This window comes from Salvelinus alpinus, chromosome 33, assembly GCF_045679555.1.
Source record: "Salvelinus alpinus chromosome 33, SLU_Salpinus.1, whole genome shotgun sequence".
In the NCBI taxonomy this organism is placed as follows: domain Eukaryota; kingdom Metazoa; phylum Chordata; class Actinopteri; order Salmoniformes; family Salmonidae; genus Salvelinus; species Salvelinus alpinus.
In genome coordinates, this window is record NC_092118.1 from 21,622,881 (window position 1) to 21,640,214 (window position 17,334).

Below are 17,334 nucleotides of genomic sequence, written 5' to 3' on the forward strand. Positions count from 1 at the left end.
CAAAGTTTTTCATCAGTTGACTTGAGATCTCACCAGCAGTAGCCTAAAGGCAGTCTGAGATATAGAGGTAGACATCACATCTATTTTGAGCCCACCTATCCTGCCTTGTTGCCAACAGGGAGAGAAGGCGGAGAGAATCCAGAAAGCCAGCCCTCTGTCAGAGAAGAGACAGTTCATGTTGATGGATGCCTTATGGGTACTCTGGAACACTCCCACACAGTCGACCACTGCACTGCCCCCAGTCTGTGTGTGTAAAGCTGTAGCACCGCCCTTATTTACTGTGGGCAACGTTTCAAATAGGCCCGCAGTGGCGAGTCCTGGAGAGCTGCTTATGATCTGCTGTGAGTGGTTGCTGTGGCAACAGTGAATGCAAAAAAACAACGCCTGATGAGGTCCCGGGGGGAGCGCTTTGAGACGAGTCGCCGTGTGCCGCATTCTCACTCACACACACATGCAAACATGCACACTCGCACGCGCACACACACATCAACAGCATCACTCATCCGAGTACAAAGACGGCAACAGCGATCTTATGCAACTCTTTATCTCACATCTCTCTTCTCCCATTTAGCCACTATCACCATGGATATTTAACGTATATTTCAGCAGATATCACCTTGACAATTCATGTTGGAAGTCTCCCAAAGCTGCAGTGTGAACCTAATGTGTGGTTGTTATAGCATTGTGTATACCATTGTAAAGTGTGTTTGTGTTGCATTATTCACATTTTCCCTCTGAATTCCACCACCCATAGGACACCATCATATCCCCCAGGCTGTCAAAGGTCGAGTCAGACTAATTTAAATATTTTCTTCAAGATGGCCGCCAGTGCATGACATCTCTGTTCAATTATTTCCCCTCTCTTTACTCTGCTTGGTTTAAGTGAAATACTACTTAATGGAGACGCAAATTGAAACCAAAGCATGTTGCTTTAATGAGTAAAGCTGGCAACTAACTGCCCCTGATTGTGTCACTGTGAATATCTTTAGAAGATGAGCTCAGACTATGAGCAACCTGGGTGCATTCAGCAAAGCACAACGTTGTACAACGTTCAGATAGCATGTAGAAATATAGCATGTAGAACAAACATGCCTCTCTGACATGTAGAATAAGGAATCATATCAGTTCTACTCATGACATTTCTATCTCCAGCGTTTCCTAATGTTTGGATACTGAGCATGGCCCGCGTGACTGTGTTTAGGGCCAAACGCTGATGGGACGAGGCACATGTCTCACTGTATGAGACTGATGTTGGATTTCCATACATTTCTGACAGAGTGAAGTGGCCTAATATGTGGACCTTTACACACACTCAGCACTACTCAGCACTACTCACAGTGTTGCCTGAAGGCTAAAAAAATAAAACCCTCAACACCTCAAGGCTCAACACTAAATAGGTATCTTCTGCCACCGTCTGGTCAATGTGTGTATGTACTGCACCACCGGGAAGCTCACCCTTTTGCAGAGCAGTGTTACTGTGCTGCTTATGCAGCTCCCTGCCTAGACACTCACATATCTCTGGTTATAGGTTGAGAAAAAGGGGTCATGCTAATCAAGTATGCTGTTACAGTACTATGTATGACCAAAGTGTATTGAAATAGCACAGGCTTAGATGGCACCTACTGGTTTACTGACTCCACCTGTCAAATGAAAAAGAACTCACTTCTAATCAGCTTATAGTCTCCATCTAGTGGCCAAGAGTATGAAATGCATTAGTTTATGTATTGTATGTTAACCCTGGTATGAATATGGACCTCAACGTAATATAATACATTTACCTCAATATAAATGGTATTCAAACCAAAATAAACATCCGTATGACAATTTCTAACATTTACTTTTATTGTAAAGGTGATATATTCCAAAATATTAATATGTTAGAGGAGCAGAGGAAAAAGAGACGTAGAGACAGGTAAAAAACATCTACACAGGACTTTGGTAAGACTCTTGGGTGATATTCTTATCAAAACATCCACAGCAAAAAAAATAAAAATGATCTTATAATAACAATGTGTCTACATGAACAGCAGTACAGCTGAGTAAATGTTCAAACAGGAGATTTCTTGATCCTAGAAACATATTTATTTTCTGAAGGATTATAAAATGCTGGAATGGCTTGGTAACTGTGCTTTAAGTTCTGGGATTATATACACTGCCAAAGAGGATACTACAGGATATAGCCTAACAGTACTATCTCCTATTAAATCAATTGGTGTTTTCATCATTATCATTATTCAAGAATATTATACCACAACAAGTTTACAGTAATCTTGCAGAAGAATCCTATATGTAACAGAGCTAGTTTATTGTACACACAGAGGAAAATCAGTCAGGTTCATCATAGGCTAGGCGTTATTTGGGGACGCCTAGATCCTCTCTCAAAATGGCTGTTTGTTTTAGGCTTGAGAAGAGACCAAGGGAATTCCTTCCTTCCTTCTTGTAAAATAACCCATGACCATTGACCTTGAAGGATGGGTCATTTCAGAATTTGCCAAACTCTTTCCAACCTCAGACTAGAGGTATATACAGAACCAGTGTACCTTCCCCAATCTAGAATCTTCAATCCCCAATCTAGAATCTTCAGACTCAGCCCTAGATTAAACCAAGAGAGATTAAGGTCTGTGCCAGCCCTAAACAGAGTGCATTGGATCATTGAGTGACACTATGCCACCTCACGCTCCGTCCCCTAAAAAACTTGCCCATAGGCACAGATGTAGGATCAGCTTACAATCCCCAAACCTAACCTGAACTGTCAGAGGGGAAAACAACTGAGCTCACACCAGTGTTTATGGGCAACCTCCACCCACTCCGTACCCATCCCATCCCCGTCCTGCCCACCTTGGTCCATCTAGCAGGGGTACACGTTACACGCTCGGATCTCCTTCCTGTCCTTGCAGCTGGGGAGCTGGGCGCTCTTAAGCCTCTTTTTGGCTGTCATGAGCCGCTCCTGGATCCCCCCGCCACACAGCTTGGTACAGTCCGTCCAGCTGGACCACGGCCTCATTTTACAGCCTGATGAGAAGTAGAGAGAGAGAGATTTTATACATTTTCATTGAAAATTGTTCCTTGTTAAAGAATAGCAATGATCATATTGAAGATACTGACTATCAAAACTGACTGTGATTTAGTTTTCTATTAGTACATTTACATGCACACTAATGTAATATTAAACTGATTATGGCAGTAGGCAGATTATTCAATAGTCATGTAAACAAATTACTCTGCTCATCTTAATCGGGGTCAAAAGAAGTAAGCAATTATTAGGACATGTAAACACCTTAATCGGCGTGCCAGCGGTATATTTGATCTGTGAATGTGATAGAACCAGCTGAGTGAGCCTCCCTCTTTAGAGCGAGTAAAGTGTGTTCGGAACAACTGAATGTACGTGTCTTAGAAGTAGTTTTCACATACAAACTTTATGTGTCCCAACTCAGAATCAAATATGCTTCCCACAAATAACATGTTCGCTGTGGTAGAACTTATTATTATTTTTTTTTTACATTTATCAGAGTGCCATCAGGTAGCCTGATTTCAGATGTGTCCATGTAAACAGGGTTATTAGGGAAATCGTTCTTCTTGCATTGCATGTAAACATTTTAATCAAACTATTATATTAACATGACTATCCACAATAATCACATTATTATGTGCATGTATCCACACTCTATGATTTAGCTTGCTATGATTTGTGATGACAGTGATGATGATTACATAGTTGATGATTATGCAAATGATAATGACTATAACACTGCTGGTAACAATGGTTATGGTGGTGATAATGAGTCCCACCAACCTGGGTGTTCAGCAGGTGACGTGGTCTCCTCCCCCTGTCGACCCCCCTGTTTGCTCCTCCTCTTCTCCCTCGCCTCCTTGCGTCGTTTCTTCTCGTCGCTGTTGACCTGGCCCTGGCCACCTCCCCGGTTACACTTCCTGATCTTACACTTCTTCCTCTGTACTGTCTCGGGACACGAGTCCCCTCCGAACTGGGGCTCCAGCTTCACCATGCGTGTCCTTATCATGTGACCTTTACCACAGGATTTGTTACACTCAGACCACTCCGTCCACTCTGACACCATACAGTCTGTCGCTGTACAGAGAGAGAGAGAGAGAGAGACAGAAGAGAGGGGGGATGAGAGATAATGAAGAGGGGGACAGGGTGGAGTAAGAAAGGTGAAGAGTTAATATGGGAAGAAAGCTTGTAGATACACCTCATGACTTTGCATTAGCGTTCCTTGTTCTAAACATAACACAATATGAGTGCCCTGGAAACAGATTCTCTGACATGTCCAAAACGAGAACATTCTTACGAACTGCAAGGATGATTAGGGCTGGCCAGAATAATATGGCCAGCTTTATCCCATCACTAAGGCTGAAGGAAGACCAGTTAACCTGTTTGGGGTGCAGCCCGACACCGGTACACTTATGACAACATCCAGCTCAAGTGCAGGGCGCGAAATTCAAAAGCTATTTTTTTTTAAATATTTAACTTTCACACATTAACAAGTCCAAGACACCAGATGAAAGATAAACTTCTTGTGAATCAAACCAACATGTCCGATTTTTAAAATGTTTTACAGGGAAGACAAAATATGTAAATCTATTAGCTAACCACGTTAGCAAATGACACCACTTTTCCAACTCCATCAGTTTCTTACTCCATCAGGTGCTATCACAAATTCGACCAAATAAAGATATAAATAGCCACTAACCAAGAAACAAATTCATCAGATGACAGTCTGATAACATATTTATTGTATAGCATATGTTCTTTTTGAAGAATGTGCATATTTATGGTATAAATCATAAATTACATTTCAGCTACAATCAGAAATTGCACCGAAAGCAGCCATAACATTTACAGACACCAACGTCAAATAACTAATTACTCATCATAAAACATATCTGAGAAATACATACTGTGCAGCAATTGAAAGACAGGATTCTTGTGATTCCAGACAATATTTCCGATTTATTAAATGTTTTACAGCGAAAACAAAATGTAGCGCTATGTTAGCATAGCCACAATAGCCAGACACACTTGGGCGCCCGCGACCAGTTGACATGCACGACAGATATATGAAATAACATTATAAATTGGGTCTTACTTTGGCTGATCTTTCATCAGAATGTTGATCAGGGTGTCCTTTGTCCAGATGAGTCATTGTTTGGAGTCAGAATGGCAACTTTCCCTTCTCACTTAGCATTGGCACTGGTCGACTGGCACGGATTTGTCCAACATAAAAAAAGTCAGAGAACGGAACACGGCAAAACTCCCGAAAAAAATTCAAATAATCTGATTAAACTATATTGAAAAAACATACATTACGATGATATGGTCTCATTTATCAAATAAAAACCCAGCCGGAGATTGTTCCCGTCCAAAACAGCAGCAAAACAGAACGCAATATCACTCCCAAGTCGCGCGCTTCAGACTTCCGGAAGTGGTCGGTCACGTCAAAGAAATAGCTCTTATTCAACCTCTGAACAAGATGATCACAAAATTTCTCCTCTCACACCCTCTTGACACCCAGAGCAAGGCGTATGGAGTCTACGTAGGGTCTTACGTATAATGACCATGTATAGGCATAACGTTGAAGCGAGCATAGATTTCTGACATTCTACTTCTTGGTCAGGGAAAGTACTGCCAAATGACTTCTGTACCACTCAGAGAAAAAATTAGAACGGTTTTAGAAACTAGAGATTGTTTTCTATCCAATATTAATAATAATATGCATATTGTAAGAGCAAAAATTGATTAAGAGGCCGTTTGAAAATTGGCACATATTTTCCAGTTTTTCCAATACGCCCCCTGCAGCCATAACAGGCTTTTTCACCGCAATACAATGACATGTCTGCCAAAGTTAAAGCTGGTTATTTTTTACTTTTAATCCCTTTCTTCACAATACAGCCCTTAAATTAGCTCCCTCATTTTCTAGGGAACAGGAGAAAGGAGAGCAGAAAGAGAGTATTTTCCTATGGTAATGTGTCTGCCAGTCCCGTACCTGACTAGAATATACAGTTGAAGTCAGAAGTTTACATACACCTTAGCCAAATACATTTAAACTCAGTTATTCACATTCCTGACATTTAATCCTAGTATAAATTCCATGTCTTAGGTCAGTTAGGATCACCACTTTATTTTAAGAGTGTGAAATGTCAGAATAATAGTAGAGAGAATGATTTATTTCAGCTTTTATTTCTTTCATCAAATTCCCAGTGGGTCAGAAGTTTACATACACTCAATTAGTATTTGGTAGCATTGCCTTTAAATGGTGTAACTTGGGCCCATTCCTCCTGACAGAGCTGGGGTAACTGAGTTGGGTTTGTAGGCCTCCTTGCTCGCAAACACATTTTCAGTTATGCCCACAAATGTTCTATAGGATTGAGGTCAGGGCTTTATGACGGACACTCAAATACCTTGACTTTGTTGTCCATAGAACATTTTGCCACAATTTTGGAAGTATGCTTGTTCATTTGGAAGACCCATTTGCGACCAAGCTTTAACTTCCTGACTGATGTCTTGAGATGCTGCTTCAATATATCCACATAATTTTCCTACCTCATGATGACATCTATTTTGTGAAATGCACCAGTCCCTCCTGCAGCAAAGCACCCCCACAACATGATGCTGCCTACCCCGTGCTTCATGGTTGGGATGGTGTTCTTCGGCTTGCAAGCCTCCCCCTTTTTCCTCCAAACATAATGATGGTCAATATGGCCAAACAGTTCTATTTTTGTTTCATCAGACCAGAGGACAATTCTCCCAAAAGTACGATCTTTGTCCCCATGTGAAGTTGCAAACTGTAGTCTGTATTTTTTATGGCGGTTTTGGAGCAGTGGCTTCTTCCTTCCTGAGCGTACTTTCAGGTTATGTCGATATAGGACTCGTTTTACTGTGGATATAGATACTTTTGTACCTATTTCCTCCAGCATCTTCACAAGGTCCTTTGCTGTTGTTCTGGGATTGATTTGCACTTTTCACACCAAAGAACGTTCATCTCTAGGAGACAGAATACGTCTCCTTCCTGAGCGGTATGACGGCTGCGTGGTTCCATGATGTTTATACTTACGTACTACTCTTTGTACAGATGAACGTGATATCTTCAAGCGTTTGGAAATTGCTCCCAAGGATGAACCAGACTTGTGGAGGTCTACAAAAAAAAATTCTTGGCTGATTTATTTAGATTTTCCCATGAAGGTAGGCCGTGAAATACATCCACAGGTACACCTCCAATTGACTCAAATTATGTCAATTAGTCTATCAGAAGCTAAAGCCATGGCATAATTTTCTGGAATTATCCAAGCTAAGGATACTTAGTGTATGTAAACCCACTGGAATTGTGATACAGTGAATTATAAGTGAAATAATCTGTCTGTAAACGTTTTCCGTATTCCTCCAAAGCTCAATTGTCCTGAGTCTGCACAACTCTGCCAGGACCTAGGATCAAGGGAGACACTCAAGTGTTTTAGTACTATACTGTATCTCTTGACACAATGATGAAAATAATCATGGCCTCTAAACCTTCAAGCTGCATACTGGACGCTATTCCAACTAAACTACTGAAAGAGCTACTTCCTGTGCTTGGCCCTCCTATGTTGAACATAGTAAACGGTTCTCTATCCACCGGATGTGTACCAAACTCACTAAAAGTGGCAGTAATAAAGCCTCTCTTGAAAAAGCCAAACCTTGACCCCTCAAATTAAAAAACTATCGGCATATATTAATCTTCCATTCCTCTCTAAACTTTTTGCCTTCCTGAAGACAAACAATGTATACGAAATGCTTCAGTCTGGTTTTAGACCCCATCATAGCACTGAGACTGCACTTGTGAAGGTGGTAAATGACCTTTTAATGGCGTCAGACCGAGGCTCTGCATCTGTCCTCGTGCTCCTAGACCTTAGTGCTGCTTTTGATACCATCGATCACCACATTCTTTTGGAGAGATTGGAAACCCAAATTGGTCTACACGGACAAGTTCTGGCCTGGTTTAGATCTTATCTGTCGAAAAGATATCAATTTGTCTCTGTGAATGTTTTGTCCTCTGACAAATCAATTGTAAATTTCGGTGTTCCTCAAGGTTCCGTTTTAGGACCACTATTGTTTTCACTATATATTTTACCTCTTGGGGATGTCATTCGAAAACATAATGTTAACTTTCACTGCTACAGTGGGGAGAACAAGTATTTGATACACTGCCGATTTTGCAGGTTTTCCTACTTACAAAGCATGTAGAGGTCTGTAATTTTTTATCATAGGTACACTTCAACTGTGAGAGACGGAATCTAAAACAAAAATCCAGAAAATCACATTGTATGATTTTTAAGTAATTCATTTGCATTTTATTGCATGACATAAGTATTTGATCACCTACCAACCAGTAAGAATTCCAGCTCTCACAGACCTGTTAGTTTTTCTTTAAGAAGCCCTCCTGTTCTCCACTCATTACCTGTATTAACTGCACCTGTCTGAACTCGTTACCTGTATAAAAGACACCTGTCCACACACTCAATCAAACAGACTCCAACCTCTCCACAATGGCCAAGACCAGAGAGCTGTGTAAGGACATCAGGGATACAATTGTAGACCTGCACAAGGCTGGGATGGGCTACAGGACAATAGGCAAGCAGCTTGGTGAGAAGGCAACAACTGTTGGCGCAATTATTAGAAAATAGAAGAAAATAGAAGAAGTTCAAGATGATGGTCAATCACCCTCGGTCTGGGGCTCCATGCAAGATCTCACCTCGTGGGGCATCAATGATCATGAGGAAGGTGAGGGATCAGCCCAGAACTAAACGGCAGGACCTGGTCAATGACCTGAAGAGAGCTGGGACCACAGTCTCAAAGAAAACCATTAGTAACACACTACGCCGTCATGGATTAAAATCCTGCAGCGCACACAAGGTCCCCCTGCTCAAGCAGGCGCATGTCCAGGCCCGTCTGAAGTTTGCCAATGACCATCTGGATGATCCAGAGGAGGAATGGGAGAAGGTCATGTGGTCTGATGATTCAAAAATAGAGCTTTTTGGTCTAAACTCCACTCGCCGTGTTTGGAGGAAGAAGAAGGATGAGTACAACCCCAAGAACACCATCCCAACCGTGAAGCATGGAGGTGGAAACATCATTCTTTGGGGATGCTTTTCTGCAAAGGGGACAGGACGACTGCACCGTATTGAGGGGAGGATGGATGGGGCCATGTATTGCGAGATCTTAGCCAACAACCTCCTTCCCTCAGTAAGAGCATTGATGATGGGTCGTGGCTGGGTCTTCCAGCATGACAACGACCCGAAACACACAGCCAGGGCAACTAAGGAGTGGCTCCGTAAGAAGTATCTCAAGGTCCTGGAGTGGCCTAGCCAGTCTCCAGACCTGAACCTAATAGAAAATCTTTGGAGGGAGCTGAAAGTCCGTATTGCCCAGCGACAGCCCCGAAACCTGAAGGATCTGGAGAAGGTCTGTATGGAGGAGTGGGCCAAAATCCCTGCTGCAGTGTGTGCAAACCTGGTCAAGAACTACAGGAAACGTATGATCTCTGTAATTGCAAACAAAGGATTCTGTACCAAATATTAAGTTCTGCTTTTCTGATGTATCAAATACTTATGTCATGCAATAAAATGCTATTTAATTACTTAAAAATCATACAATGTGATTTTCGGGATTTTTGTTTTAGATTCCGTCTCTCACAGTTGAAGTGTACCTATGATAAAAATTACAGACGTCTACATGCTTTTTAAGTAGGAAAATCTGCAAAATCGGCAGTGTATCAAATACTTGTTCTCCCCACTGTATGTGGATGACACACAGCTGTACATTTCAATGAAACATGGTGAAGCCCCAAAATTGCCCTCGCTAGAAGCCTGTGTTTCAGACATAAGGAAGTGGATGGCTGCAAACTTTCTACTTTTAAACTCGGACAAAACAGAGATGCTTGTTCTAGGTCCCAAGAAACAAAGAGATCTTCTGTTGAATCTGACAATTAATCTTGATGGTTGTACAGTCGTCTCAAATAAAACTGTGAAGGACCTCGGCGTTTCTCTGGACCCTGATCTCTCTTTTGACGAACATATCAAGACTGTTTCAAGAACAGCTTTTTTCCATCTACGTAACATTGCAAAAATCTGAAACTTTCTGTCCAAAAATGATGCAGAAAAATTAATCCATGCTTTTGTTACTTCTAGGTTAGACTACTGCAATGCTCTACTTTCCGGCTACCCGGATAAAGCACTAAATAAACTTCAGTTAGTGCTAAATACGGCTGCTAGAATCCTGACTAGAACCCAATAATTTGATCATATTACTCCAGTGCTAGCCTCCCTACACTGGCTTCCTGTTAAGGCAAGGGCTGATTTCAAGGTTTTACTGCTAACCTACAAAGCATTACATGGGCTTGCGCCTACCTATCATTCGATTTGGTACTGCCGTACTTACCTACACGTATGCTACGATCACAAGACGAAGGCCTCCTAATTGTCCCTAGAATTTCTAAGCAAACAGCTGGAGGCAGGGCTTTCTCCTACAGAGCTCCATTTTTATGGAATGGTCTGCCTACCCATGTGAGAGACGCAGACTCGGTCTCAACCTTTAAGTCTTTACTGAAGACTCATCTCTTCAGCAGGTCATATGATTGAGTGTAGTCTGGCCCAGGAGTGTGAAGGTGAACGGAAAGTCTCTGGAGCTACGAACCGCCCTTGCTGTCTCTGCCTGGCCGGTTCCCCTCTCTCCACTGGGATTCTTTGCCTCTAACCCTATTACAGGGGCTGAGTCACTGGCTTACTGGTGCTCTTCCATGCCGTCCCTAGGAGGGGTGCGTCACTTGAGTGGGTTGAGTCGCTGACGTGGTCTTCCTGTCTGGGTTGGCGCCCCCCCCCCCTTGGGTTGTGCCATGGCGGAGATCTTTGTGGGCTATACTCGGCCTTGTCTCAGGATGGTAAGTTGGTGGTTGAAGATATCCCTCTAGTGGTGTGGGGGCTGTGCTTTGGCAAAGTGGGTGGGGTTATATCCTGCCTGTTTGGCCCTGTCCGGTGGTGTCATCGGATGGGGCCACAGTGTCTCCTGACCCCTCCTGTCTCAGCCTCCAGTATTTATGCTGCAGTAGTTTATGTGTCGGGGGGCTAGGGTCAGTCTGTTATATCTGGACTATTTCTCCTGTCTTATCCGGTGTCCTGTGTGAATTTAAGTATGCTCTCTCTAATTCTCTCTTTCTTTCTTTCTCTCTCTCGGAGGACCTGAGCCCTAGGACCATGCCTCAGGACTACCTGGCATGATGACTCCTTGCTGTCCCCAGTCCACCTGGCCATGCTGCTGCTCCAGTTTCAACTGTTCTGCCTGCGGCTATGGAACCCTGACCTGTTCACCAGACGTGCTACCTGTCCCAGACCTGCTGTTTTCAACTCTTTAGAGACAGCAGGAGCGGTAGAGATACTCTCAATGATCGGCTATGAAAAGCCAACTGACATTTACTCCTGAGGTGCTGACTTGTTGCACCCTCGACAACTACTGTGATTATTATTATTTGACCATGCTGGTCATTTATGAACATTTGAACATCTTGGCCAAGTTCTGTTATAATCTCCACCCGGCACAGCCAGAAGAAGACTGGCCACCCCTCATAGCCTGGTTCCTCTCTAGGTTTCTTCCTAGGTTTTGGCCTTTCTAGGGAGTTTTTCCTAGCCACCGTGCTTCTACACCTGCATTGCTTGCTGTTTGGGGTTTTAGGCTGGGTTTCTGTACAGCACTTTGATATATCAGCTGATTTAAGAAGGGCTATATGAATAAATTTGATTTGATTTGATTTGTAAACAACTGTTGGAAAATCTACTTGTGTTGTGCACAAGGTAGATGTCCTAACCGACTTGCCAAAACTATAGTTTGTTAACAAGACATTTGTGGAGTGGATGAAAAACGAGTTTTAATGACCATCCTAGGTGTATGTAAACTTCCGACTTCAACTGTATATAACCGGTTAAGTCAGGCTTTAATGTGAGATCACATGGGCACTTCTGGGTTCCAATGGAGGAGCAGCTTGAGGAAGCTGTTCCCTCTCATATAAACCAGCTAATACCCCACCAGGGTATTCCCATGATAACACTCTCTAGGAGAGTTTGGGCTGGAGAGATTAAGACTATGCGCACTCCTAACGCAGATGTCAAACAGATGTGTACACACTAACAAGCCAAGTGTGTTTTAAGTGTGTATGTAAGTGGATATGATAGGGAGAGTATTATAAGCAGACGGATGTTAGGTTGCACAATGAAGATTGTCATGAATTACACATATGCAGTACTGTTTCAGTTGGTGTGTCAACACATTAATAAAGTAGGTTCGCTCCAATGTGTGGTGTGTGTGTGTGTGTGTGTGTGTGTGTGTGTGTGTGTGTGTGTGTGTGTGTGTGTGTGTGTGTGTGTGTGTGTGTGTTCCTTACGACACTCTGGCAGCATGCACTTCTCCACCTGCTCCAGGTCCTCTGTACACTCTCCCAGCTCCACAGGAGACTTGAGCACGCGCTGCCTCGTCCGCATGCCCTTCCCACACGTCACACTGCAGTCACTCCAGTCAGACCACGGAGACAGCATACATGGGATGGTGTCTGTGCACACAGGACACACACAGAATCAGTGTCACACACAGTGTCTATCTGATTTCATGTAGTTTGCATTTGTTGTGGTGTGTGTAAGTTTGTGTGTATGTTTGTTTGTATAAGCCTGCTTATGCTTATCTGTGTGAGTGTGAGTGCGTGCGTGTGAGTATGTGTGTGTGTGAGTGAGTATGTGTGAGTGCGTGTGTGTGTTACTCACGGCACTCTGGCATCATGCACTTCTCCACCTCCAGCACCTCAGCCCCACAGATGGAGCCGTCTGGTGGAGGCATCTTCACCATGCGTTCCCTCCTCTTCATGCCCAGCCCACAGGTGGCACTGCAGGAGTCCCACTCACCCCACTCTGTCACCAGACAACTGTTGGGGGCTGAAGAGAGGGAGAGGGGGGGATAAGACAGTTAAAGGGGAAAAGGCGGAGAGGGGGAAGGGAAGAGGAGGAGGGAATAAGAAGGGGAGAGGGAAGAGGGGCGGGGGGGTGGGGGTGGGGGAGAGGAAGAGCAGGGAGTGGGTGTGTTCAATGGGAGAGACAGAACTTAATCCACATATGCATTACTTTGTCCTGTAATCACGCATAATTATACATCATCCTAATAGTTTGAACAGTACATTTGAATAATTTAGCAGATGCTCTTCCACTGAGAATTGATGCACACAATGAGCCTCATTTATCTACAGCCTAGAAATACATAGATGTGTTTGTATGAAAAGTGCATACACAGATTAATCAAACGTTTCCTATACCTCGGGAAATGTTGTTTACCTGATTAAAACAAAAACTTTGGTAAATGCAGCAATGTTTGTGATAAATGACTTTGTGAACCATTGATTTCAGGGGTTAAAGCTACTCACTGCATTCCTCGTTCACAATACACTTCTCGTTCTCCTCAGTAGGCAAGGTACACACAGAGCCATCGTCAGGGAACTGCTTGACGTAGCGTTCCCGGGACCGCAGGCCCATCCCACATGACATGCTGCACGGAGACCAGGTGATCCACTCTGACATCGTGCAGGTCGACCCTTCTGAGAGGTCGGGGGCAAATTGCAGAAGGTCACAGTCAGTTATGGCATTTGAGTTGCATTCAGGATTTTAATGTCATTACAGTGTTAGTAGCTACATCACACTTTATATAATCAACCAGTGTATGATGCATCTACATCATGGGACCTTCTGTTAGTCTCATTTATCATGATAAGACAATAGGAGACTATGAGCATCTACGTCAGCTCATGGCCATTACAAGAGCTTGTACCAGTATGCCTGTACCCACAGTGTTACCCAAGAGCTTGTACCAGTACGCCTGTACCCACAGTGTTACCCAAGAGCTTGTACCAGTACGCCTGTACCCAAAGTGTTACCCAAGAGCTTGTACCAGTACGCCTGTACCCAAAGTGTTACCCAAGAGCTTGTACCAGTACGCCTGTACCCACAGTGTTACCCAAGAGCTTGTACCAGTACGCCTGTACCCAAAGTGTTACCCAAGAGCTTGTACCAGTAAGCATGTACCCAAAGTGTTACCCACAAGCTTTGAAAATGCATGAGCTGTGAACACATTTATGCAGACATGTTTCTCCTCATTAATAACAACCCCCTGCTGTTGTTGCATTATGTTCAGGTGGGAGGGAGGGAGGATAAGAGTCGTTCTGGGTGAGACTCACATGGATTTATATCTAAACCCTCCCTCTCCAGACTGAAAGACTCATTAAATTCTGCTCAATAAAGCAGCTCATCATTAATAAGATGAGCAAATCATTAATGAATCATTAATAATAAGCAAATCATGAATAAGAGCCCCGAATAAGAGCCCATGTGTGTGTGTACGGGACCCGTACACGCACACGCACACGCACACACACACACACACACATACCAAACCTATTTTATTATTCATTAGTCTTTCACTGCAAGCAGCAAAGACGTGATGCCCCCTGTGTGTATTCTCATAACTTGTTATATGTCTTTTAATAAAGCCTTAGTATCCACTGTGGCCTCCCGGCAGCTTTAGCCCATTACACATTTTATAGGCTTGTCTCAGAAACACATTGTCCCCCTCACCTCTATGCAGCTACAACTTCATTGGCTGAGCTACAAACGAGCTGGGGGCTTTATCGATGATCCAACACCAATAAAGACCTGCAGTAAACCAGATTTTACCTTTCCCTATCTGACTCTTTGCAATAACCTATGAAATGCTAACAAAGATGACGTCCACACTAATAAAGCTCCTACAGCTCATACAGGGACTTGGTCGGATGTTAAAGTTTGTTTTTAGATGGGTGTTTAAACACCAAGACAGCAACAAGAAATACACATTTCCAGATTGTATCCTAGATTGTATTGCACTATATGTGTTCATGTCAATATACATTTGTGTAACGGGGGTGGTTCGGTGAACCACGTTCACGTGTTGAGTAACATTGCTCCCTGAGCTAATATATCCGGCTTTAGCTCAGGAGTCTTGTAAACACAGTCTTGTAAATATCAGGTTAACCTGTGTTCGAAACCCCGCCATGTCTCATGAGCTGCCAAGTACATCCAACATACTGACCCTCGTCGCTGCAGCCGGGCCCCATGCAGGGCTCAAAGTCCTGGGTGTGAGGACAGGGTACACTGAGGTCCAGCTGGGCCTTCAGCATCCTCTGTCTCATCCTCTTGCCCTTGTCACAGGTGGCTGAGCTGCAGGCTGACCACGGAGACCAGTTGGAGTAGATGCACGTCTCTGGAGTGTCGTCTGAAGGGAGGGACAGTGGGAACGAGAGAGACAGCAAGAGAGAGCGAGAGCAAGACAGAGAGAGAGAGAGAGCAAGAGTGGGAAGGGAGGGGGGAGAAAGGGTGGCAGAGGAGAGGAGAGAGAGGGCTTAGAGGAAGAGAGAGGGGTGTGGAGAGAGAGAGAGAGAGAGAGAGAGAGAGAGAGAGAGAGAGAGAGAGAGAGAGAGAGAGAGAGAGAGAGAGAGAGAGAGAGAGAGGAGAAAGACATTAATCAAATGAAGGGCACAAACACAAACGTTCAAAGTCATAACTAGTTATGTGTTTCCTCAGGTGTGTGTTGAGTGCCTAAGCCCCTCCTCACTAAGTGATGTGCTATTGAAACATTCATCTGACTCAAATCAAACATCTCTGTCCCTGGGACATATTAAGGAGCGAAAATTCACTTGGAACAATCTCAACTGCAGCCTTACTGATTTATTGAAAATGCCACTACTGATCAAATCTGCTTACGATTCCATCTGTGCAGCATTCCCATGAGAGAGAGAGAGAGAGAGAGAGAGAGAGAGAGAGAGAGAGAGAGAGAGAGAGAGAGAGAGAGAGAGAGAGAGAGAGAGAGAGAGAGAGAGAGAGAGAGAGAGAGAGAGAGATGCCTTTCTCCTCTCTCTTGCTTATCGCTCCTCTGTTACAACCTTTGTTGGCAGAGTTGAGGAGATACAGGGACACAGAGGGGAGAGAGAGATAAAGAGAGACACAGACCCTCCTCTTTCTCCTCCTGGGCGATATCAGCCACAATGTCATCCACATTATCAGGCACGACGTTGCACTGCTCTCCCTGCGGACAGACAAACACAGGCCTGCGTTGTGGAATACATACTACTCTGTTGTGATAAGATCCTCCGTTTGCCTCTGGCGGCTAGCAGACAGAGAAGGCAGTGGCGCTCACAGATACACGTTGTCGCTATCTAGCTAGCGTATTTAGTTATCGGTCTTTCTGGCGAACGGGGAGGTGATATGGGGACATGCTGATAATGACATTCAGCTGTCATAACAACAGAGGTCCGCTTAGGGCAAGTGACAAACGATCAGAGTGATAGGGTGTGTGTGTGGGGCTGGGGGCGTTGCTGTGTGTGTGCGATTCCAAATCAAATTAAAGTTTTTTGTCACGTGAGTCGAATACAACAGGTGTAGACTTTACAGTGAAATGCTTACTTACTTGTTGGCCCTAACCAACAGTGCAGTTTTTAAGTAAAAAATAAGTATTAGGTAAACAATAGATAAGTAAAGAAATAAAATAAAAAAGTAAAAAGACAGTGAAAAATAACAGTAGCGAGGCTATATACAGTAGCGAGGCTATAACAGTAGCGAGGCTATAACAGTAGCGAGGCTATATACAGTAGCGAGGCTATAACAGTAGCGAGGCTATATACAGGCACCGGTTAGTCGGGCTAATTTAGGTAGTATGTACATGCAGGTATGGTTAAAGTGACTATGCATATATGATAAACAGAGAGTAGCGGCAGCGTAAAAGAGGGGTTGGGGGGGGGGGACAATGCCAATAGTCCGGTAGCCATTTGACTACCTGTTCAGGAGTCTTATGGGTTTGGGGTAAAAGCTGTTCTTGAAGCCTTTTGGTCCTAGACTTGGCACCCTGGTACCACTTGCCATGCGGTAGTAGAGAGAACAGTCCATGACTGGGGTAGCTGGGGTCTTTGACAATTTTTAGGGCCTTCCTCAGGACACCGCCTGGTGTAGAGGTCCACTACTTACTGTAGTGCCTTGCGGTCGGAGACCGAGCAGTTGCCGTACCAGGCAGGGATGCAACCAGTCAGGATGCTCTCGATGTTGCAGCTGTAGAACCTTTTGAGGATCTGAGGATTCATGCCAAATCTTTTTAGTTTCCTGGAAATAGGCTTTGTCGTGCCCTCTTCACAACTGTCTTGGTGTGTTTGGACCATTCTAGTTTGTTGTTGATGTGGACACTACAGCCCCGTTGTTGATGTGGCTCCACTACAGCCCCGTCTATGAGAATGGGGG

At 43.9% G+C, this 17,334-nt stretch overlaps 1 protein-coding gene across 2 annotated transcripts in view; it reads right to left on the minus strand.

The window, feature by feature from the left end:
- Positions 1-1,821: 1,821 nt before the first annotated feature.
- The window catches only part of LOC139562836 (spondin-1-like), a 161,384-nt gene continuing 145,871 nt past the window's right edge, over positions 1,822-17,334 (minus strand). For both annotated transcript variants that reach the window (XM_071380958.1, XM_071380957.1), the window contains exons 10-16: positions 16,057-16,132; positions 15,140-15,322; positions 13,443-13,613; positions 12,793-12,960; positions 12,420-12,584; positions 3,794-4,087; positions 1,822-3,012 (exon numbers count right to left, since the gene is read on the minus strand). In XM_071380958.1, the coding sequence (XP_071237059.1) occupies positions 2,849-3,012; positions 3,794-4,087; positions 12,420-12,584; positions 12,793-12,960; positions 13,443-13,613; positions 15,140-15,322; positions 16,057-16,132 (1,221 nt within the window). In that variant the 3' untranslated portion in view covers positions 1,822-2,848. The remainder of the gene's footprint in view (positions 3,013-3,793; positions 4,088-12,419; positions 12,585-12,792; positions 12,961-13,442; positions 13,614-15,139; positions 15,323-16,056; positions 16,133-17,334) is intronic.